Here is a 23,891-nt window from a genome sequence, read left to right as displayed (position 1 = left end):
AGAGCTCACAGGCCCCTGCTTGTCTCTCCTCACTTGGGCCTCACTCCCTGCCCTGCCCTCCACGACTCACAAACAGCACACTCTGGTAGCCACCCATCCCGGCCTGTGCATCCCCAGCCACCACAGATTCCCTGCTTCTGCTGTTTCCATCTGCCCCTAAAAGTTCCCTCCTCCAGTTTCCCACCTGCCTGCTTTCTCTGGCCTCACTCGTCCCACAAGTGTTAGCCCAGATCCCATCTCCTTCCGCTGGGGTGAGCCCTTCTCTTGGTGTGAATGGCTCTGTTATAACCCATGCAACAAAATTCTGCATTCGCTGTTTATCTGTTTATGCTTTTCTCCTGCACTATCTTAGGATTTCAAGGGCAGACTGGCTGACCATTAATGTGGTGTAGACAGAAGATCTGATGAGAGAGGCACGATGGTGCCACATTAGGAAGTAACTTGGCTTTCGTGAGTAGTTGTGCACAGTTGCTCTACCTACATTTTCATTGATTTAAAAAAGAACATGGGCCAGGCATGGTGGCACAGTCCTGTAATCCCAGCACTTTGGTAGACCAAGGCGGGTGAATCACAAGGTCAAGAGATTGAGACCATCCTGGACAACATGGTGAAATCCTGTCTGTACTAAAAAGACAAAAATTAGCTGGGTGTGGTGGCATGTGCCTGTAGTCCCAGCTACTTGGGAGGCTGAGGCAGCAGAATCACTTGAACCCGGGAGGTGGAGGTAGCAGTGAGCAGAGATTGTGCCACTGCACTCCAGCCTGGGCGACAGAGCAGGACTCCGTCTCAAAAAAAAAAAAAAACATAATAACTATTCTTATTCAAACATCTTTGTGCCTGTGTGTATATCTATATGGTAGATACCCAGAAGTGAGTTGACTCAGCCTAAGATCGTGATATTTCACTTTTTTGGGAAATGCTGCCAGTTTGTCTTTTAACAAAACTGTCCACATTGGTAACCACTTCTACTTTCTTCAGGAGCATCTGAGACTACCCACATCCTCACACTCCCCCCAAAACTCAATGTGATTATTCTTTTCCATGTTTACAACGTGAAGTAGGCAAATCTTATGATGTTCTTCAGTTCTCCTTTTTTTTACTCTTGAGCCTGAGTATCTTTCTGGTTTTTTTGTTTTTGTTTTTCTTTTTTTGAGATGCAGTTTCGCTCTTGTTGCCCAGGCTGGAGTGCAATGTCACAATCTCCGCACACGGCAACCTCCGCCTCCTGGGTTCAAGCGATTCTCCTGCCTCAGCCCCCTGAGTAGCTGGGATTACAGGCACCTGCCACTATGCCCAGCTATTTTTTTTTTTGTATTTTTAGTATAGACAGGGGTTTCACCCTGTTGGCCAGGCTGCTGTTAAGCTCCTGAACTCAGGTGATCTGCCCGCCTCCACCTCCCAAAGTGCTGGGATTATAGACGTGAGCCCGGCTGAGGCTGAGTATCTTGTGTATTTCTTCCTCATTTGTATTTACCTATTTTTGAAAACTGGGTTCTTTTTATTATTGTTTCATAGTAACTCAGCATATTCTGACTAGTAAGCTCTTGAGTGTTTTAAACACTGCAGACATTTTCTTCTAATTCTTTGCTTGTGTTCTAGTTTCGTTGCTAGTGCCTTTCTCTTAGCAATTACAACAAATGTTTCTTTGAGCAATTACATTTCTCAGTGACTTTCTCCATGGCTTCTAGGTCTTCTATTTCCTTAGGAAGGCCTCTGTGCCTTGAATTATCAAACCACTTCATATTTTCATCTGAAACATTTATAATTTTCCTTTTCTTGAAATCCACCCATAATTTATTTTTAGTATCACAAGCTAGAAATCCAATTTTGTGTTTTCAGTTGGATGGTCAATGTGATACGATCATTTGTTCAATTATTTTTCCTTTTTCCATCTTTCTGAATTGACTTTTAGGATGTATTCAATTACATAGGTACATGGGTCTGTTTCTGTTCTATTTTATTCTATTTATCTCTGTATCTATGCCTATTAAAATACTCTGTTACATTAATTGGTATGGATTTACAGTCTGTTTTGTTATGGTTTTGGGAGAGGAATGCCCCTACATCACTACTGTTCTGTGAATTATCCTTATACATTTTCTCTTCCAGATGAAATTTGGAATCAGCTTGTCAATCTCCGTAAAAATTTTATTGTGTTTTGATTATAATTGCATTGATTTTAAGCTTTGGGGAAGAACAAATATATTAACAATACTGAGTCTTCCCATCTATAAATGTTATGTTATATATCTTCCAATGTATTCAGGTCTGCTTTTATGTACCCATTACGTTTTCTAATTGGTTAATGCTAGTATTTACAGAATTATTTTGGAATTCTGCATTTCCAAGCATATAATTATAAATATCAAATACACTTTAGCTAAATTTGGTGTATGTGTGTGTACATATGTGTGTATGGTCATATAATTAAATACTTACATAAGTTTATTGTTACATAGTTGTATTTTTCATGTAAGTGTTACTTGTTCATTGTTAGGCTTCTTCCTTCCTTCCTTCTCTCCTTCCCTCCTTCCTTCCCTCTTCCTTCCTTCCTTTCTTCCTTTTTCTTTCTTTCTTTCTCTCTGTCACCCAGGTTGGAGTGCAGTGGTGCAGTCTCAGCTCACTGCAACCTCTGCCTCCCAGGTTCAAGTGATTCTCCTGCCTAGACCTTCCAAGTAGCTGGGATTACAGACGCATGCCACCACACCTGACTAATTTTTGTATTTTTTATTTATTTATTTATTTTTTTGAGACGGAGTTTCGCTTTTGTCACCCAGGCTGGAGTGCAATGGCGCGATCTCGGCTCACTGCAACCTCCGCCTCCTGGGTTCAGGCAATTCTCCTGCCTCAGCCTCCTGAGTAGCTGGGATTACAGGCACACGCCACCATGCCCAGCTAATTTTTTGTATTTTTAGTAGAGATGGAGTTTCACCATGTTGACCAGGATGGTCTCGATCTCTTGACCTCGTGATCCACCTACCTCGACCTCCGAAAGTGCTGGGATTACAGGCATGAGCCACCGCGCCCAGCCTAATTTTTGTATTTTTATTAGAGATGGGTTTTACCGTGTTGGCCAAGTTGCTCTCAAACTCCTGACCTCAAGTGATCCTCCCACCTTAACCTCCCAAAGTGCTGGGATTATAGGTGTGAGCCACTGTGCCCAGCCTACTGTTGGGCTTATTTCATATTTTTGCTTTCTTATTTGTTTCACTCTTGTGAACGAAAATTGACCCCATTACATTTTCAAATTGGTTAATGCTGATATCTAGAAAACAATTTTGGAATTCTATTTTCTCAAGCCTTTTCTATGTCACATACACTTTAGCTAAATTTAAGTACCTAAACTTATCCTAGATTTATGTTATGGACTAAATTGTGTCCCTTGCAAAATTCATATGCTGATATCTTAACCTTCAGTAACTCAGACTGTGACCTTATTTGGAGACAGAAACTTTAAAGAGGTGATTGAAATAAGGTCATTAGGGTGGGCTGTAATCCAATGTGTCTAGTGTTCTTATAAGAGGAAATATGGACACGGACACAGGCAAAGAGGGAAGACCACTTGAAGACATAGGGAAAAGATGGCCATTTAAAAGCAGGGGAGAGGGCCAGGCGCAATAGCTCAGACCTGTAATTCCAGTACTTTGGGAGGTGGAGGTGGATGGATCACTTGCGGTCAGGAGTACAAGACCATCCTGGGCAGCATAGTGAAACCCATCTCTACTAAGAATACAAAAATTAGTAGGCCGTGGTGGCACGTGCCTGTAGTCCCAGCTACTTAGGAGACTGAGGCATGAGAATCATTTGAGCTTGGGAAGCAAGATTGCAGTGAGCTGAGATGGCACCACTGCACCCCAACCTGGGCGATAGAGACTCTGTCTCTAAATAAATAAATAAATGCAAAGTAGAGAGGCCTCAGAGGATACCCATTCTTCTGCCACCTTGATCTCAGATTTCTAGCATTCAGAACTGTGAGAAAACACATTTCTGTTCTTTAAACCACCCAGTCTATGGTTCTTTGTTATAGTGGCCCCAGCAAACTAATAGGGGGTCTGTATTAAGATGGGAACAGAATTTATGAGAAGTATAGGAGCTTCTCAGGACATGTAGCTATTTCATCACAAGGCTTATTATCCTTGAATGAGACAATCTCAAGATGATTTTAAATTTGAAAACGAAAACTGCCAAAGCTGTGTTTTTCATGGGTTTTTTTTTCAGTATAAAAATCCATGTGCTTTGTCTCTAGGGTGAGAAAGAATTTTATTATTAGAATCTCTGTTGTGTTGATCTTTTCCATCCTTCTTCCAACAATTGCTATAATGTTAGCCAATTAAAATAAGCATTATCTTGCAGCTCTAAATCAAATACAGTTTGAAGCCTCCTTTCCCAAGGCCTGATTAACTTTTTTTTGTATGTTTAGCTTGTATCTGGTCACCTTAATGGACCCTCTTAGTAGTCTAAATAGTTTTCAGTTGATCTCGGGGGTTTTTAGATAAATGCTTACATTACCTGTAACACCCACTTTTCTTTCTTTCTTTCTTCTTCTTTTTTTTTTTTTTTTTTTTAGGTGAGTCTCACTCTGTCGCCCAGGCTGGAGTGCAGTGGCGTGATCCTGGCTCACTGCAACCTCTACCTCCTGGGTTTGAGCAATTCTCCTGTGTCAGGCTCCTGAGTAGCTGGGATTACAAGTGTGTGCCACCACACCTGGCTAATTTTTGTATTTTTAGTAGAGACAGGGTTTCACCATGTTGGTCAGGCTGCTCGATCTCCTGACCTCAACTGATCCGCCTCCCTCAGACTCCCCAAGTGCTGTGATTACATGTGTGAGCCACTGCGCCCAGCCATTTTCATTACCTATTTTAATTAATGGTAGTTTTCTTTGATTACCCAGGAACTGTCCCTATTCTATTGCATTCTGTGCTTTTTATTTGCCCCTTTGAAGTGGTGAATACCGTTAGGAATTTGTTAGATAAGAAAAAATCAGTCAATATTTTGGGCATCCCTGCTCCATCCCCAAGATAAGGACATGTAACTTCTCTAACTAGTCTTTGTTAACTACAGACATACAGCCAAGATGAATTTTTCACAAAAGTCAATGCTTTAAGGTTTTAGTAGGGGCACAATGTAGTGGTTTTAAATATGGGACTCCCTGAAAACTTCATTCTGAAAGAAATGCTAGACATTTTTGATGCTCCCAGAGCCACTCATCAAGAGACATCTTAGGGTAGGATAAGGATCCCAGAAACTTAGTCTGCTTAAAATCAATGAGACACAAATAATGACTTTCCTAGCTTTAGGATGTTGCATGTCGTAAAGATGCATCACCTATTCATTAGTTACAAGAGCCTCTAAGTGGCAAGGGAAAGAGAGACCACTCTAAGCTCAAACGTAGAACAGGAAAATTGTGACTTGAGAGCTCTGGCCTCTCCTTCCTTTGCTCTTTTTCTTAATAGTGTCCTCCCTCCTATTTCAACTGCCTCTGCCTATTTGCCTTCTCGTACTTACTTGCTCTAAATGATCAATATTTGAATATTCCATCAATGTTTGACTATTCCATCAATGTTCAAATATTCAATGTTCTTTCCACCAAATCTTTCTATTTGGTGGAAAGAACATTGATGAACTCCTTGCAGATCAAAGCAATGTCAAGGTGATTGGCTCATTAAATGGCAGTCACAGTTGTAGAATCCCAGATGTGTGACTCTGGGGTGGCATGCTTCAAGAGCAACTGATACTTTTTTTGGAATGTGCCACGAGGATTGAGGATATGTGAAGACATCTCGTTCATCTCTCAGGACTTGTTAATCACACAGCAGGCCCTAGGTTGCCAACTTAGTATTCTTCAATTGTTTCAATGTAGATTGCATTATATTTCTGAGCTTTAAAGATTTCCAAATAAAAAAGGTGTTTAAATTAAGTAAATATGAAATGTGTGCTTTTGGTATATGTCACATCTGCCTTCTGCATTATTACATTAAAATTTATTTTAAAATACAGTCACATCAGAAAGCATATTTTACAGTGGTAAAGCAGCAGTTTTTATTTATTACAAATTCTAAAAAAGAATACAACTTAAGTAAAAAGGAACACAGATGATCACTTAAAAACATTTAAATTTAAAATTACTACTAAAAAACCCTTTACAGCCACACAAATCCAATGTCTTTGTTGGTTTTTACAGACATAGACTTTCTGTAGGGTTTTGGGCCCTATCAACAATTTCTATTAAGTACACTGATAACAAAATAAAGCAATAAAACAACTGGGCACTCGTAGGGGCCACCAAAGATAAAGGGCCCATTAATCAGGTGTAGGCCAGAGGAACCCAACCTGTTGGCAATAGGAGGCTCTTTCCCAACTGGGTCTTGGCGAGATACATGGCACAGCAAGGCTGTCAGTGCATGTGCATAAATTGTAGACCGGGTCCCACTATGCTAGTTCCAGAATCAGCTACCCCTTCCAGGAGTCACAGAAGTTCCTTGGTCCTTATTCATCTTGATATGCTCATGGGATATTTGGAATTAAGGACCCCAAACTACCTGACTTGCATTTGAAGTCTTTCACTTCATATCACACCACATCAGTCTAAAAGCCCACACAACAAGGGTAGCTACAGATAGATAGATGCTCATGCCCTAGAGGCTGCCTGACCCTGGAACCAGCCTGGGGTCCTGATTATGATCCACGGGGCTGTCAGTGGTTAGGAAAAGCTCTTTAAGGCCCAGCAATCATGGCAGTGGCATCAGCCATGGTGAATAAAAGTTAAGTATAGTCCTCCCAGCAAACAGTATTACCAATTGGGTTGAGCCATGACAAAATGCATTTGAAATCAATAAGACTAAACTGTATACATAAAAACAATAACGAATATTACAAAAACCAACAATCACAACAATAACAGATCCAGCTTCTCAAAATCCAGAAACCGGAAGGCTATTTTAAAGTGTTTAAATATAATTATGTAAGAAAAAAAAAAAACACCTCCCCAAAACAATGAAGTCAAGCAATCTTACTTTCACATCTACATGACTAAAACCTGACCTTGGCTGACATTACTTGCTACACGAATATCCCTACTTTCCCCCTTGATATTTAAGGACATGTGGGAGAACTTTATAAAAAAGTAAAGTGTGCAAGAGAAGGCACTGTTTTGGCCCTAGCAAAAAGGTTAATTTCACAAGAATCATGTGTGACGTATATGCTAAACTCAATCCTTAAAAGCCCTGCGGAAACTGTATTTTTGGTGGTAACAGTTGCTTGAAGCGTATCAGGAGAAATCATGAGCAACATCACCAGAAAGGGAGAGTCGGAATCTTGGCATGATGTCATCACGTGGTTTGTAATCTCAGAACATGTCCCGATTTAAGAGGAGGGAAGGCAAGCTCAAGCGCTCTCTCTGTCATCATGGGTATTGGATGCTGATGGCTTTTCCTTATGCTCCCTGCTAAGCATTTCAATACATTTGGAAAATAGGTAAAAATAGATTCTAATTCAAAGTGTTTTATTAAAAAAATTTTTTTTTTCTTTTTGAGGCAGGGTCTCACCATTGCCCAGGCTGGAGTACAGTGGCGTAATCTCAACTCACCGCAGCCTCAATCTCCCGGGCTCAAGTAATCCTCCCACCTCAGTACTCCCAGTAGCTGGGACTACAGGTGCATGCTACCATGCCCAGCTAACTTTTGTATTTTTTGTAGAGGTGTAGGGTCTTGCTAGGCTGCTCAGGCTGGTCTGAAACTCCTGTGCTCAAGTGATTGGCTTGCCTCAACCTCCCAAAGTCCTAGAACTACAGCCGTGAGCCACCAAGCCTGGCCTTAAAATTTTTTTTAACAACTACCTGTAAGCACTCAAGACTTAAAAAGTATTTTGACTAATATGTAAAATGTAAAAGTTTTTTACAAATTCTCTAATTCATAGAAATTAAAAGAAAACAATCTTTTATTTTTTAAAGGAAAACAATTCTGAAACTAATATTTTCTGTCAACTATGGCTGGTAATGGTAAAGCTCCATATATTCATGTTACTTTTTCTTACAGATCTCTCTCAAATGACACTTTGGCTTTAGTTTTCTCAATGTTGATCTCCGGGGAAAATGTGATTATGATAATCAGTATTTCAGTACATATCAAAGGTTCTAATGTAAGTTTTCCTCATAGTTTTAAATAGAGTTTGCATAGCTCTATTCTTTCATGTAGGACTGCCATTGCCTCTTGGTGGTCATTCACAAATTATTCTTTTGTAAAGAGTATAAAATTGAGGCGCTATTATAAGAAATTCTCACTGAAAACATTGAGAATATATTCCTTAGTGTAGACAAGAAAAGTAACTTAAGCTGCTTTTACTCAATCACAAAAGAATGTGCATATGTACTTTTTAATTACTGGAGAAGACTTTATATACTTTTGATTGATTACTAGTCCAAACTCTGCAACACATTCAGGTAATTTTGAGAAAGTAAAAAGAATATTTAGTTCAAAACATTATGAATTCAAACGTAGAAACAGGAAGGTGCCAAAGAGCTGGTGGTACTGACTTTTACCAATAAACACCTACCAAAAGAGATCTGTCAGAAAAGGCGTGGCAGAAACAAGCAAACAGGAATTCCCAAATGCCCCCCACCACCTCTCCATTCCAGATTACAAAGCACCTGTTATAATGTACTAGAGTTTAGTGATTTCATATTAGAAACATCATAAATACTTCTTAAAGAGCCTATCTATAGGAAATATACATATAAAATCATAGTACATTTTAAAATAGTTTAAAAACTAAAAATTTGGTGTAAGCATATCTATCAACATCAAACATTAATTTTTCTCCACATCAGTTGGGGTTTGTACCCACATAACGATATCCCCAAAGCCCACCATAAACCCAACTTACTTAGACACTGACATTTGAAATACACACACAGATACATATACACTCACACATACATATGTAACTGTTAACATACATACAAACACACACATCCATTTGAGTCCTCACAGAAAAAAAGGCACAGTGGCTGACAAAGCATCTTTTTATAGTTATTTGTGTCTGTAAAGTATATCAATGTGGAAAAATAATTTTTCCCTAAATTCTGCTTCAAATTGAACACAGTGGGCGTAACAGTTTTAGCTGCCTATCACATTCTAAACAAGTTTCTTGATTTTGTTACAGTAAACGATTTGAGTGTTTATATATAACAACTGTTCACATCTCCTGTGTGAAGGGCCCATTCTAGATCGAGTGTAGAACCAAAGGGGTTTTCAGTGTACTGGGACAACAGCGAGGGTTTATGAGCATGCCTACCGTCCCCACCCAAATATCTGACCCTATCTTATCCAACTCCTTCTCTCCAGTAAAACATCCAGCTTGAGAGAGAATTCTGGGCTTCCGATTTTACCATGTGCACCCTGGAAGTTGTGGAATGTCCGTAATGAGTTCTGTGTCACAGATGCTCTAACACTAGCAGCCAGAAACCCAGGCTTTCTACCTGTTTGATGTTTAATCACAATAAACTCTTGGTTATGCAAAACCATCACAACTTGCTTTTTAATGGCATCAATAGAATAACTGATTTCTTGGGAGACCCGTGAGAAAAACAAATGATTTCCTTGCCTTTGGATTATGTGGGCCAGCTAGCATGCTTGGTAATGTTCACCATGGTGTCCTGGGAAATGTCACCCAGTCTCATCCAATGAACTGTTTAATGATTTGTACAAAAGAAAACAGTTTATGAGAAGCAAAACACACTGCAAATAAAACAGTCCACTATTAGGGAACCCTCAAATGTAAAATGTAACAATTAGAGAATTTTACATGTAAAAATTAATTTACTCATTTACAAAGATACCTGTGTTTATACAGTTTTAATTCAATTTAATTTTTTTTTAGTTTACAGTTTTAAATAACCATGTTTTTAACCAGAATATTTGAATCCTCAATCACTGATGGGTTATTGTATGCAAACCCTGGAGCTTGTATTAATAGGCTTAGTGTGGTCATTTGAAAGCAAATGGAATAAAAAGTGCTAAACAATTTATGGAGTAGGGGGAGAAAAACATTCCTTAATCTTTCCACAAGAAACATCAGAGGCAAATTAGATCCAAAGCCCTTAAATTGGGCCAGATGCCATTTAATATTGGAATAGGCACGTTCATCTCAGAACAGGGGGATTTTCTCTTCTTCTATCCCTTGATCCTTCCCTCTTTGCACGATGCTGTTGTAGCCCCTCATCTCCAGGACAAGGGAAAAGAAACATAGAAACAAAGAAGTGAACTCTGTACCTGAGAAGGTTAAGGTAAAAACTAAACTGTGGTTAAGTAAGTAATGGAAAAAGGATGAATCATGCCATCAATTGTGTGGGCTGGGAGAGTCTGTTGGCTTATTTTAAGTGACTTTTTAGAAAAGGATGCTTGGTGTCTGCTTATTCAAGCATTGGTCTACTCTTTGATCTTCAAACATATTCTCATTATGGTCACTCCCATGAGCTTTCTGGCCAGGGTGACTACTTTCACTTTTTAATTTCATGGGTCCCAAGTAGATCACAGTGCCTCTCTTAAGTCCCTGACTGGAGATACGTCATTCACAAAAAGTGAAGAGCTCGTATTTTAGGTCCACTGTTTGCAAAGGAGACACGAATTCAAAAGGATGCCAAATAGTGACTTGGAATGCCACTCCTGGCCTGTGTAGTGCAGCAGAAGCAGACATCCCTATTGGCTGAAGTTTGAGCAAACTGTCATACCTCACAGGGAAAAAAATTTGCATTAAACCCACTGTTGGCATTCACAACTTAATGAAAAGGCTCATTCCTTATCCCCTCATCTTATCCCTAACCAGTGATAGACACCATGATGAGTAACTGCATTTTGGCATCCCCTAAATTGACAGTGATGAAGTCAAATAAGGTAGAGCTACTAGTATTTCCCCAACTGCAGGGGGCACACACAAAACCTCTTTGCATTCAGTGATTTACCTCTATTTCAGTATGTGCAGTATATGCCACTGATTAATGACAACACTGGAAAGATGTGACACAGCAACAGTAAAACACCAGCTAACTTTTAGTACTCATGTTCCCAAGCATATACCTACACACATACATACATACACTCCCACTATTTGGGGGCTGTTGATCACTGATGAACGAAGCCTCCACTTAGGAAGTTTCCCAGGGCACATAATTCACCATCTGAGGAGATGCTGTGCAGATGAGTAAGTATAAGTTAGGGTGAACTATGTATGGAGCGAATCCATGACAACCTAGCATGCTCATGACATCCTGTCATGTTTTACTCAATGGAGGATATGTATGTTAAGGTGATGACCAGCTCTCCTCCTGCAAGAGTTAGAATTCACTCGTCTTTTCATGGAATATGAAAGGTAAACTGAGATTTCTCGGGTGATGGTCATTTGCTTGAATGGCAGATTTTTCTTCTGTTGCTGCATGAATGTTGTCTGGATAAGCACCTTCTTCGTCTTCATCTCTCAGATGACCCTCCAGGCTATGTCTAATGCCATAAGCAAAGTAAATCAGGAAGCCTGTTGGGGTGGGGGAAAAAAATCAATGTTTCAGGTATGTCAGAACATGACTTTTAAGTTATTGAGGTGGAGAATTAAATACAGAACTTAATAGAGTTTTTCTCTTTCCTTTCTGTGGTACTTTAGAACAGGGGTCCCCAAGCCCCAGGCCGTGGACCACTATTGTTAGGAACCAGGCCATACAGCAGGAGGTGAACTAGCGAAGCCTCATCTGTATTTACAGCCGCTCCCCACCTCGCACATGACCACCTAAGCTCCACTTTCTGTCAGAGCGGTGGCCGCATTAGATTCTCATAGAAGGGACTATGCATGTGAGAGATCTAGGTTGCGTGCTCCTTACCAGAATCTAACTAATGCCTGATGATCTAAGGTGGAACAATTTCATCTCAAAACCATCCCCCACCTCGCCCATGGAAACACTGTCTTCCACAAAACCCGCCCCGGTGCCAAAAAGGTTGGGGTCTGCTGCTTTAGAAGAACGAAATGCAAATACAAGATACCCCATAGAAGGTCTCCTTGATAAATATTTTCCTGATGGAATGTGCTCTCTATTTTTAAGACCCAAACTTTCCAGATTGTATTTGACTCTCAACAAGTTTTGCAGTGTTGGTATGGAAAAATTTTAATTTATGTTCTTAAAAGTCAATACTGTAAACAAAATGACATGTGGGCTAAAGTCTCAAAGTATACTCTAAATACAAGTGGTGAGTTATCAGAGTCAAGGTCAGGTATTTCGGAAAGTATGACCTGTATTAACAAAGGGGACATGGACATGCCTTCTACGTGTCACTGCCACCAGGAGAGTCCAAAGAACCGTGTGCAAAGCAACTGTTTATTAACAGCCACACCGACTGTGTGTGGATAAGGAGGCAATGTTTTAAGTACCCTCCTAAGATCACTGCAGACATGTAGGCATTTTGCTGTTTTAGTTCCATTTTAGAAAATTGGTTGTGAGTTTTGGGTTGATGTAAAATGACATTTTCTGGGTTTCATTTTTTTTCACCCAGAAGTTGAAGAAAATAGAGCCTACATGATTCTAGAAGGTTACTGGGAGACACTGATTTAAAAAGGCATCTGAAAACATCTGGAAAAGTACTCGGACATCCCTAAGAATTGGGAAAGAAAAAAATGGGGAAAAAAACCCTTTATTCCCAGGATGGGGGAAAGAGTGCATTTCTCTCATCACAGCATATGAAACAGGAAAGAGAACTCAACATTAAAGCACCTACCAAGTGCCATCCAAATGCTGAATCTGATCCAAGTGTCTGTGCTCAACTGGACCATCAAGTAAATGTTCACCAGGATGCTGAATGCTGGCAAAAATGGTAAGAATGGAACCTAAGGGGGAAAACGGTCCTTTTGAATACACTCATATTTTGAAGCATGTTCCCCAAGTTATTTCAACAGGGTGGCAATTAATTTGGCATATATACTTTCACACCACATCAGTCACAGTAAAAACCATGCTCTAGAGACTGTAAAAGGAGAATCACAATTTCAGAGCATTTACTAAAGCTCAAGGCAACAGGGGGTTTATCAGATTCACTAACACCTGCACCATCAAAATAATATTGGTTTTAGGATTTAGGTTTTTTGGGGGTTTACTGATTTCATTTAGATACACACACAAGGGATATCTCTGAAATATGGGATACATATGGTATCCCAGGTACATCCTTCCAGGGTGCTCTCTTCAAGCCTAAGCCAGTATACTCTTAGCTCAAATGGGGCAGGATAGTTTAACCAGCAGTGGAGGAGCTTATCTTTTTAGTTTTTTAGGTTTATTTTTAGAGAGAGTGTCTCACTCTGTCACCCAGGCTAGAGTGCAGTGATAATATGATAGCTCACTACAGCCTTGAACTCCTGGGTTCAAGTGATCCTCCCATCTTAGCCTCCTGACTAGCTAGGACTACAGAAATGAACCACCACACACAGCTAATTTGTTTGTTTGTTTTGTAGAGATGGGGTCTTGCTATGTTGCCCAGGCTGCCCTTGAACTCCTGGCCCCAAGCGATTCTCCTGCCTTAGCCTTTCAAAGTGCTGGGATTACCCATGGGAGCCATCACACCTGGCCCTGGAGGAAGGGTGTTTGGTGGGAATGAAGTCCTCATGAGAGGGCAGTGAATTTCTAAAAACAAAACATTCACCTTACTTTTCTAATATTATAGCTTCTTTAACATGAAATTTGTTTACTATTATATATAATAATACTATGATAGGAACATTCCCAAGTTTTTGAAAAGGCAGTAAAGGGCCAATGTAGAAGGAATTCTGTACAAAAAGGAACATATCGAAGGATTCTGACACTCTCATTCACTGGCTAACTGCATTAGACACTTTCTTTCTCTTTTCTTTTTTTTCTTTTTTAAGAAACAATTCACTAAGGCAAGTGGATCACCTGAGGTCAGGAGTTTGAGACCAGCCTGGCCAACACGGCGAAATCCCATCACCACAAAAATACACAAATAAGCAGGGCACTGTGGCTCACACGTGTAATACCAGTACTTTTGGAGGTGGAGGTGGGCGGATTATTTGAGCACAGGAGTTTGAGACCAGCCTGGCCAACATGGTGAAATCCCAACTCTACTAAAAATAGAAAAATTAGTTGAGCATGGTGGCATGTTCCTGTAATCCCAGCTACTGGGGAGGCTGAGGCAGGAGAATTGTTTGAACCCGGAAGGCAAAGGTTGCAGTGAGCTGAGATTGCTCCACTGCACTCCAGCCTGGGTGACAAAGAAGGGCTCCATCTCCAAAAAAAAAAAAAAAAAAGCAAAGAAAAGAAACAACTCACCAAATTAATTATGCAGAGAAAATGAACACAATATTATATTTTGGGTCTCCAATCCTTACTACACATACCATGAAGGCTACTTTTTGCTGATTCTGGGGCTGCCTCCAGATGGTGAGAACGATGGCAATACTGAGAACAACAAACAGCGCAAGGAGAGCGAGGCTCCAGGCCTCCAGCTTGGAGATGGCGTGAACTCCGTAAGTGGTCAAGATACTCAGGCCCAACACGAGAAAAGCTGCAGAGGCGATGTGTAGAAAACACAGTCAGCACACCATGCTCCACCCAGATTGCTTCGTGCAAACAGTGTATTCTGACAAAACATCCAGTTCTGTACACATCTACGTGGCTAAATACAAAGAGTCTTCACCTTGCCCTTTCTTCTTCACTGAGGAGACAGACGTTCAGATGCACAGATTTAAGAAACATTGCTCATTTGCTCATTACTCTCTCCTCCTTAGAAGCCAGCCACCCCACTTGGTGTTACTGACTTGCATTATCTGCTCATGTGCTAACTGTGTCCTCATTGGGTACTCTTAGACTAGGATGCTCTCAGGGGTGGATACTTACCTTTTTTTCAAATGGGAAACGGCACCTCTGGTTATTTTAAACTATTGTAAACATGGACTGTGATACGGTTTGGCTGTGTCCCCACCCAAATCTCATCTTGAATTGTAGCTCCCATAATTTCCATGCGTTGTGGGAGGGACCCGGTGCGAGATAATTGAATGGCATGCAGTTTTCCCCATACTGTTCTCATGGTAGTGAATAAGACTCACGAGATCTGCTGGTTTTATAAGGGGAAATCCCTTTTGCTTGGTTATCATTCTCTTGCCTGCTGCCATGTAAGATGTGCCTTTCACCTTCCACCATGATTGTGTGGCCTCCTAGCCACGTGGAACTGTGAGTCCATTAAACCTCTTTTTCTTTATAATTTACCCAGTCTTGGGCATGTCTTTACTAGTAGTGTGAGAACAGACTAATACAGACTGCTAACGTATACAAATGATATATCATCTGCATCTTTTCTCTTTGTTTTGGAGAATGACATCACCACCCCATCTCTGACCATCAGGTCTGCTCTAGAGGACCCTCCCATTTGCTTTGAGAAGTCTGTGCTTCCCTACTTGCTACCAATCATCCTGCCCCGTAAAAGCCAGTAAGAGTAAGGATTGCCTCTCTTGGTATCCCAGGTGCCCAGTGGAGTGCCTGGCACACAGGCAATGTTCAGTAAATGTCACTGAAAATATGAATGATTACATCACTGCGAGTGAACAAACAAGAATTTTCTATATTATTGGACAATTCCATCGGGTTCCAGTCAGGTTACTGGCAGAGGTACCTGGCATGATACTTTCACCCAGCGGTGAAATAACCACTAATAAATGTGCCAGTTTGTACTTCTGTCACTCTTGTCTTGAAGTATTCCTTCCTCTTTTCTTCAATTATCAAGATACAATAAATTTATACAGGTCATATAAAGATGATCTCCACTGCTGGTAATGCTTTCAGTAAAAATTTCAGGGTGGTTGCTAATATATTCTAGGGCAACGTGAGGCCCTCTGTGCTCTTCCACATCATGCCAGCTCCACCCACACACATCTTCTGGGTCTGTACAATGTACGCAGAGAAGACTTACCCAGGAATCCTACTAGAAAGCTCACAAGAGAAGCTGACTGCTGTGTCGGCAGTGGGGAGGGGCAGAAGAGGGTCCGCACACTGAAGCCCTGTCTTTGCAGCATGGTGACCTGGGACTCACTCTTCGAGGCTGCGCTGGGACACAATCCCAGACCATCTTTCTCAGGAGAACATTTGGGCTGCTCGTAAGGTAAGCCAGGCTGGTACCTATTCCCAAACAAACATCTATGTCTTTATTGTCAAATAGACATTTGACCCAAGTGAAACCAGCACCTAAAACCTTAAGTAAGACATCATACAGAGTGATAGTGTGTAGAGTAAATCAACACTTATGACTCCAGCCCCAGAGCATGCTGAGCCACGTGGCAAACCTTTTCAATAAAATATCTGCAGCAAAATATCCACATTTGCCCTAGTAGTCATCTAATCAGAGTAATGTATTAGATGGCACAAGAAAGTGAAGTTGTAAAGTAAGGCGATTGTGATAAAAGGATGATTATTCTGAAATTATCTATGTCCAAAGGAAATGTGGTTCATGAAAACAGTGTAGGAACTCTGGGTAAATTTCAGTTGTAAAATAATGCAGTCACCAGTTTGGCATTCAAAGGCCTCATCACAATCTGTCTTCCTGGCCTCATCCTTCTCTACCGATTCTTCTAGCTATACCCAGACAAGTTCCTCTGGCCATTCTGCCACCTCTACACCCAGTGCATGCCATTTTCCTTTATTACTTTATCCTCCTCCTCTGTAGCTTATATCAAGACATCAGCCTTAACATGGTTTGGCTGTGTCCCCAACCCAAATCTGCCCTTGAACTGTAGTTCCCAAAATCCCCATGTGCCATGGGAGAGACCCAGTGGGAGGTAATTTAATCATGGGAGTGGTTACCTTCATGCTGTTCTCATGATAGTGAGTTCTCAAGAGATCCGATTTTTGTTTTTTTTGAGATGAAGTTTCACTCTTGTTGCCCAGGCTGGAGTGCAGTGGCGCGATGTCAGCTCACTGCAACTTCCCCATCCTGGGTTCAAGTGATTCTCCTGCCTCAGCCTCTGGAGTAGCTGGGACTACAGGTGCCCGCCATTACACCCTAAGGGGCTTTCCCCACTTTTGCTCCACACTTCTTCCTGCTATCATGTGAAGAAGGATGTGTTTGCTTTCTCTTCCACCATGACTGTAAGTTTCCTGAGGCCTCTCCAGCTCTGCAGAACTGTGAGCCAATTAAATTTCCTTCCTTTATAAATCACCCAGTCTTGGGTATGTCTTTATTATCAGTGTGAGAATGGACTAATAACAAGCCTGCTTCTCCACCTAGTGTCTGCCCCAGGCTTTTCAGTATGGCCTCTTCACCTTCTGGGCAGCCTTTACTTATTTTTGAAAGTAACATTTTCCTTCCATATAAAGAAATATGCTCACCGAGAAAAAATACATGAAAGTATACAGGAGAAATTTAAAACCAGCCATGATACTACCACCCAGTGTTAATCACTGTTAGTACTTTGGTGCAATTTCATCCAGGCATATAATGTCTATGTAGGCATATATGATTTCTTCATGTAAATTTATTATTTAAATAAGTTCAGATACTATATATACTGTAATGTTATATCCTGAAATGGATATATTTCTCCATAAAATTAAATATCATTTTATTTGCTGTAGAAGAGTTCACTGAATAAATGTAGCCTCATTTATTTAACCATTACCCTAGTGATATTCATGTTAGTTTTCATTTTTTCACTATTGTAAATTACTTTTTCCGTAAACATCCTTTACACACATCTGTGTGTGCCTCCGATTAAATCTTTAGAACAAAAATTTTAACAATTGAATTAATGGAACAAAAAGCATAGCATTCTTAAGTGTCTTTGAACATTATGAGAAATTGCCTTTCATGTAGATTAAGCCAACCTATCCACTAATGGTCAACTTGTATTTGATTCTTTGCTAAAGACCAGATATGCTGCTTCTACTTTTCATTGCTATTTTGATGCATGTGACCTCTCACCTTGGTGAGACAGCTGGCTCCCTGGAAGCCAGGAGAGTGAGGGCTCAATATCTGACTCCCAGAGCCCCTCATGCATGGTACACCCTGCAGAACCACCGGGCGACTCACCTGAGGATGAGAACACAGGCTGCCACCAGAGAGTATGCCATGAGAGTGCCAATGGACATCATGTCCACAAGCGCCTTCAGGTCAAAGAGAAAGGCCATCAAAGCTAGGGGGAAAAGAAAAGAATGGTGAAGCAAATGGCCCGGGAGGAAATTCCATACAGTTATTAACGTTCAAGCCAGGGACATCTGACTGCTACTTCATTTTAGTACTAATGATAAGTCAAGCAGAGCATAGAAAATGTATCTCTCACAGTTAAGATGTTCTTAGGGTCCATATAATCTCTTGATAGGACTTCAAAAGCCCTCAGGTCTCTAGCAACTACAGGGTACATTCTACTTTGATTACTTAAAAAATATTTGGCCTGACAAAGAGTGAAAACATTACATGACAGAACACTGTCTTTGATGTTTCAGAAGAAAAATACTGCTAGGAAACACTGGCTAGCTCGTTTTTTAAAACCTCAAAAAACATTCAAACAGAAGGAGCTTTCACTATAGTATTACATAACCACTTTACTTTCCAAGTGCATTGAGTTATATGCAACTCAATTTTTTTTTTTTTTTTGAGAAAGGATCTCACTTTGTCACCCAGGCTGGAGTGCAGTGGTGCAATCTTGGCTTACTGCAATCTCCACTTCCCTGGTTCAAGCGATTCTCATGTCTCAGCCTCCCAAGTAGCTGGGACTACAGGCATGTGCCACCACACTTGGTTAATTTTTGTATTTTGAGTAGAGGCGGGGTTTCACCACGTTGGTCAAGCTAGTCTTGAACTGGCCTCAAGCGATCCAGCGGCCTTGGCCTCCCAAAATGCTGGGATTACAGGTGTGAGCCATAGTGCCCAGCCTGACTCAAAATTATTTTAGTAATTCTGATAAAATAAAGTAATTTTCAATTAAATTATGTTTCTGAAACAGGCTAAATACTACTATGATTAAAGCCATGCATTCCAGGTAGACTTTCTAGATCTGAGACATCAACTTCTGGTCCTGAACACCAAATCCCAAAATATTAAGAGGCAAAAAAATATTTTAAAGAGGAACTTCCACTAAACAACTGTTTTCTCCACTGAAACATCAAAATTGTGACAATATTAACTTGCATTTAGCCTACAGTTTTCCCTGTCACAGTAAGTGGATAACATCACATTCCATTTATATGGTGTTTCAGATCCCTGTACAAGACTGAAACCTCTGTGATCTCACTTTACCTTCAAGTCACTGATCCTAAGAGATGGGAAATCACTTAGGTTTAGCTATATAAAATGGCTGGATTTGACAATGTTTGACCCCAAACTCAGCAATTGTGAGTGGTTTTTCTAACAGGATTATCCCCATCTTAGAGACAGGCTAACTTAGCAAGGCCACAACTACCCATCAGGGGCAGAGTTCCCCTCATCCAACGGCCCCATGTTCCTGCTACAAGATCACATTGTTTCTTTTAACACGTCGCATGCCTCACTTTGAAAATTCCTTGCTGGGCTCAGAAGTTGACACCCATAATCAATCCCTGCACTTTGAGTGGCCAGGGCAGACAGATCACCTGAGTTCAGGAGGTTGAGACCAGCCTGGCCAAAATGGTGAAACCCCATCTCTACTAAAAATACAAAAATTAGCTGGGTGTGGTGGCACGTGCCTGTAATCAGAGCTACTCAGAAGGCTGAGGCAGGAGAATCTTTGAACCCCGGAGGCGGAGGTTGCAATAAACCAAGATAGCGCCATTATACTCCAGCCTGGGTGACAGAGGAAGACTATGTCTCCAAAAAAAAAAAACAAAAAACAAAAAGAAAATCTTCATTGCTCATATATTTATACATCAGATTATTACAATTTTGGTATGTTTAAAAATCATAGCCAAATAAGGTAGCCAAGAGAGAAGAAAATGATCAATTTTCTATGCAAGCTCTCTGATCCAAGTTAAAAACAAAGTATAAAATAACAAAACTATTTTAGAGCATTTTAAAAAATGGTCTAATTATCTTCTTTTAATTATTAATTTTAATATCTTAACATGCCACCAAATTAAATTCTTCCTGAATGGAGGAGAATAAACTTTTAAAAATTCTGGATCATTACTGAGAAGTATTTTACTGGAAAAAGAAAATTTTTAATGAGTTACATAAACTGAACAACTCTTTGTCAAAAAAGTATTTATAAACTACCTTTAATATCAAGTATTGTTTAAAAATCAAATGGGTACCGAGTGCAGAGGCTCACGCCTGTAATCTCAGCACTTTGGGAAGCTGAGGCAGGCAGATCACCTGAGGTCAGGAGTTCGAGACCAGTCTGGCCAAAATGGAGAAACTCTGGTCTACTAAAAATACAAAATTAGCCAGGTGTGGTGGCACATCCATGTAATCCCAGCTACTCGGAAGGCTGAGGCTGAGGCTTGAACCTGGGAGGCAGAGGTTGCAGTGAGCCGAGATCGCGCCATTGTACTCCAGCCTGGGCAACAAGAACAAAACTCCATCTCAAAAAATAAAATAAAATAACATAAAATGGACTTGACATCATCTAGTGCAAATCTTCATTTTAGGAGGGCAGAAATCTAAGCCTGAGAAAATAAGTAACTTGACCTGCTAATATATGTTTAAGAAAGGGCCAGATTTATAAGAAAATGTTTACAAAGTGAAGTGTTTAAACAAATACATTTTGACCTTGAAAAAAATTCCATTTCATACAGAATGAAGCACTAGCTTTTTCTAACCTAATTTCCCAACAATTCAGAGCCTCAACACAATTGTCATTTTGGTTTGAATTTCTAGCACCATGATTGTTCATTATTTTATGTATAAAGCTTGCTGAAGTCTTCCTTTTGTTTCCTGTAACAGTACCTCTAAGGCCATTCTCTGGATCTAGAAGGTCTTTGAAAATTTCTGCATGGGATAAGAAACTGGCCAAAGGAATTTTAATGGATATTAATATGTGCCAAAAGACTAGCAATCTGGATTTTCTGAACATACTTTAAGTACCAAAACTGTTGAAGGGAAAAATAGATTCCTAATGGAGTTTGAGAGGACGTATGTGTTTGTAACTGTTAGATGGCTGTGATGGCCCTAGAAGCAAAGATGCCCACCATACTGAGGACAGTGATTACAAGGGCCAAGCACAAATTCTCTTGGACATTTCTTATTAATAATGGGTAAAGTTTAGCATTTCAAAAATCCTATGGTCCTTTAGCAATAGTTAACATATATCCTAGATCAAAAAATTGAATCATTATTTTAAAATTAATATTTCAAAAATTAAGCAAGAATTCCTTAATCAAAAGTTTATGCAGCAATAATAGAATTTTGTGTGCTAGTTCATCAGAAAAGCAATCCATGATATTTAGTGAAGAGCCATTACGACCCTTTGCATATTTGTTAGAGCCCAAAAGATTAAAATAACAAAACAGTAAAAAAAAAAAAAAAAAAACCCAAAGGGTCAATTAAGAATGAACTTCAGTATACCACTGCCACCATGATTTTCAGATGTTAATACCAATGCTCATATACTAATTTATCAGTGATTTTGTTTTTTCAACTTACATGCACAGCATGCAGACCCTCTTTATAAGTCCATGCATGCAAATTAAATGTTCCAGTCCAATGCTCAAGAAGCCTCAGTCTGTAAAGCTTACCAGAAATGACCCCTGCAGTCAACGTGGCAGCAACTGGTGACTGCCTGTTACTCACTCTGGCAAGAAATCTAAACAGTAAGCCATCCCGGGCCATGGCAAACAGAATTCGGGGTAAAGGAAACATAGAACCCAGAAGACTAGAACAGAAAAATCCAAAATCCACATGAGTTATTTTAAGAATTATTCTAGACAGGCATACACAGGTAAAGACTGGACACATGAAAATGCACAACCAAAATATTCAAAATAGGAAACATTCACAAAAAAAGTGACTGAGCTTCACATAAATCAATACAGAAAACCACGTAGCTTTGTATTTTTAATGCAGGCAGAGTCCTTGATGAAAAAGATTCCCCTTTTCGTAAGAAAAGTCAACTCTCTCTCACCTGCCACCGCACCCGATGATAAAGTTGCAATTATTGGTGTCTTCGTTTTGGAATTGATTTGAGCTAGACATTTGAAAAGCAACCCATCCTCTGCCATAGCATAGATTACACGAGGCATTGGAAAAATGGATCCAAGAAGACTGAATAAAAAGCAAACACATGCAGTATGGCAAACATTCATGCAAGATTACATCCCCAAACTGAAATAAAGTAACCGTATAATATTCAGCATGACAGCTCTAATTATTGTCACATTATTTATATTAATAATTATGTTATATTATTTTAAAATGCATTATGATTGGGCATTTACAAATATTTGCTAATATTTACCATTGTGCTACTCATTATTCTGTTACAGATAAGTACCCAGCAAAATTACCAGACTAAAAACAATATTGCAAGTAATTTATGTGTACTCACAATTATTATCAAATTAAAACTAAATAATTAAGACTTAACCAAACCAATATTAAGGCATTTTTAGCAGCAACAACTTAGAAAATAAAATTACTAATTTGTTATGTAATTAAAGACTAAGTAATTTTATTTCATAAGCAATAATTGCAACCTTTATTCAACAATGATATATTTTTGCATTTATTGTACCAGTATTTTTTCTCATACAACTTGATCTTGGGTCAAATTAGTAATAATTCCCAACATCATAAGATAATCAAGATAGAAAAAGGCAAAGAAGATCAATTTACATAAATGTAGTATACAGAGGTGGCCATAGTGAAAAGTTATCAACTGAAGTTTAGTAAGACAGTTTTTGCTAGAGATGTTTGGAATTATTTTGTTTACCAGCTGTACCATTTCATACATTACTTAGTAGTGAAAAATAACCATGTAAGAGAAAACAAAAAAAAATATTTTATTTAAAAATGCATCTTATTTATTTATTTATTCATTTGTGACAGGGTCTCACTCTGTCACCCAGGCTGGAGTGCAGCAGTGCCATCACGGCTCCCTGTGCCCGCAAACTCCTGGGCTCCTTCCACTTGTCTCTCAAGTAATTGAGACTGGGACTAAAGGTGAATGTCACCATGCTCAGCTAATTTCTTGATTTTTTTTTTTTAGAGACCCAGTCTTGCTATGTTGCCCGGGCTGGTCTTGAACTCTTCCTTAAGTGATGCTCCTGCCTTGGTGTCCCAAAGTGCTGGGACTACAAGAGTGAACCACACTGTGTCTGGCCCTTCTTTAACTTTAAATAAGGCTCTGTTGAGCTTGACCATAGATGAATCTTCGTCCATCCCTTCTAAGGCCAGGGTGGCCTGGTATCTTCACAGTTCAGACTTTTGAAATTACTTGAAGTGATTCAAAATAAACCTCAAAGCTGGGTGTGGTGGCTCATGTATGTAACCCTAACACTTTGGGAGGCTGAGGCGGGAGGATCACTTGAACTCAGGCATTCAAGACCAGCCTGGGCAACTTAGTGAGACCTCGTTGCTACAAAAAATAAAAAGTTAGCCAGGTGTGGTGTTACAAGCCTGTATCCTAGCTACTCAGGAGGCTAAGCTGGGGAGATCACTTGAACTCAGGAGTTTGGCCCTCAGTGAACTATGATCGTGCTACCATACTTCAGTCTGCTAGACAGAGAGAGACCCTGTCTCAAATAAATAAATAAATAAACAAATAAATAAACATCAACACTATTAGATGGCTGAGAAACCAAAAGTGTCTAATCGCTACTTAATATTGTCTTAACTAGAAAATAAAAGGGAGTTTGAGGGGGAAAAAATAAAGCTAGGCTGGTGAATTACACCAAAAGGCTTCTTTTTCTACTTTCAGACTTTTGCATTATTTTCAGTTAAAAAATTACT

At 39.9% G+C, this 23,891-nt stretch overlaps 1 protein-coding gene across 5 annotated transcripts in view; it reads right to left on the bottom strand.

Annotated features, from left to right (window-relative positions):
* Positions 1-6,014: 6,014 nt before the first annotated feature.
* Positions 6,015-23,891, bottom strand: part of SLC7A2 (solute carrier family 7 member 2) — a 70,928-nt gene continuing 53,051 nt past the window's right edge. For 3 of the 5 annotated variants that reach the window (XM_012435286.2, XM_012435287.2, XM_064368764.1), the window contains 6 exons: positions 22,066-22,205; positions 18,063-18,165; positions 15,951-16,156; positions 14,383-14,549; positions 12,753-12,861; positions 6,015-11,523 (listed from right to left, as the gene is read on the bottom strand). In XM_012435286.2, the coding sequence (XP_012290709.2) occupies positions 11,330-11,523; positions 12,753-12,861; positions 14,383-14,549; positions 15,951-16,156; positions 18,063-18,165; positions 22,066-22,205 (919 nt within the window). In that variant the 3' untranslated portion in view covers positions 6,015-11,329. Of the gene's footprint in view, positions 11,524-12,752; positions 12,862-14,382; positions 14,550-15,950; positions 16,157-18,062; positions 18,166-21,679; positions 21,817-22,065; positions 22,206-23,891 lie in introns of all 5 variants that reach the window. The other 2 variants (XM_064368765.1, XM_012435285.3) reach the window with 1 other exon arrangement.

The sequence above is a fragment of the Aotus nancymaae genome, unplaced genomic scaffold (assembly GCF_030222135.1).
Source record: "Aotus nancymaae isolate 86718 unplaced genomic scaffold, 86718_ANA_hifiasm-v0.15.2.pri h1tg000079l, whole genome shotgun sequence".
Taxonomy (NCBI): Eukaryota; Metazoa; Chordata; class Mammalia; order Primates; family Aotidae; genus Aotus; species Aotus nancymaae.
The sequence above is the reverse complement of the archived record's forward strand: the minus strand, read 5'-3'. Positions and strand labels throughout refer to the sequence as shown.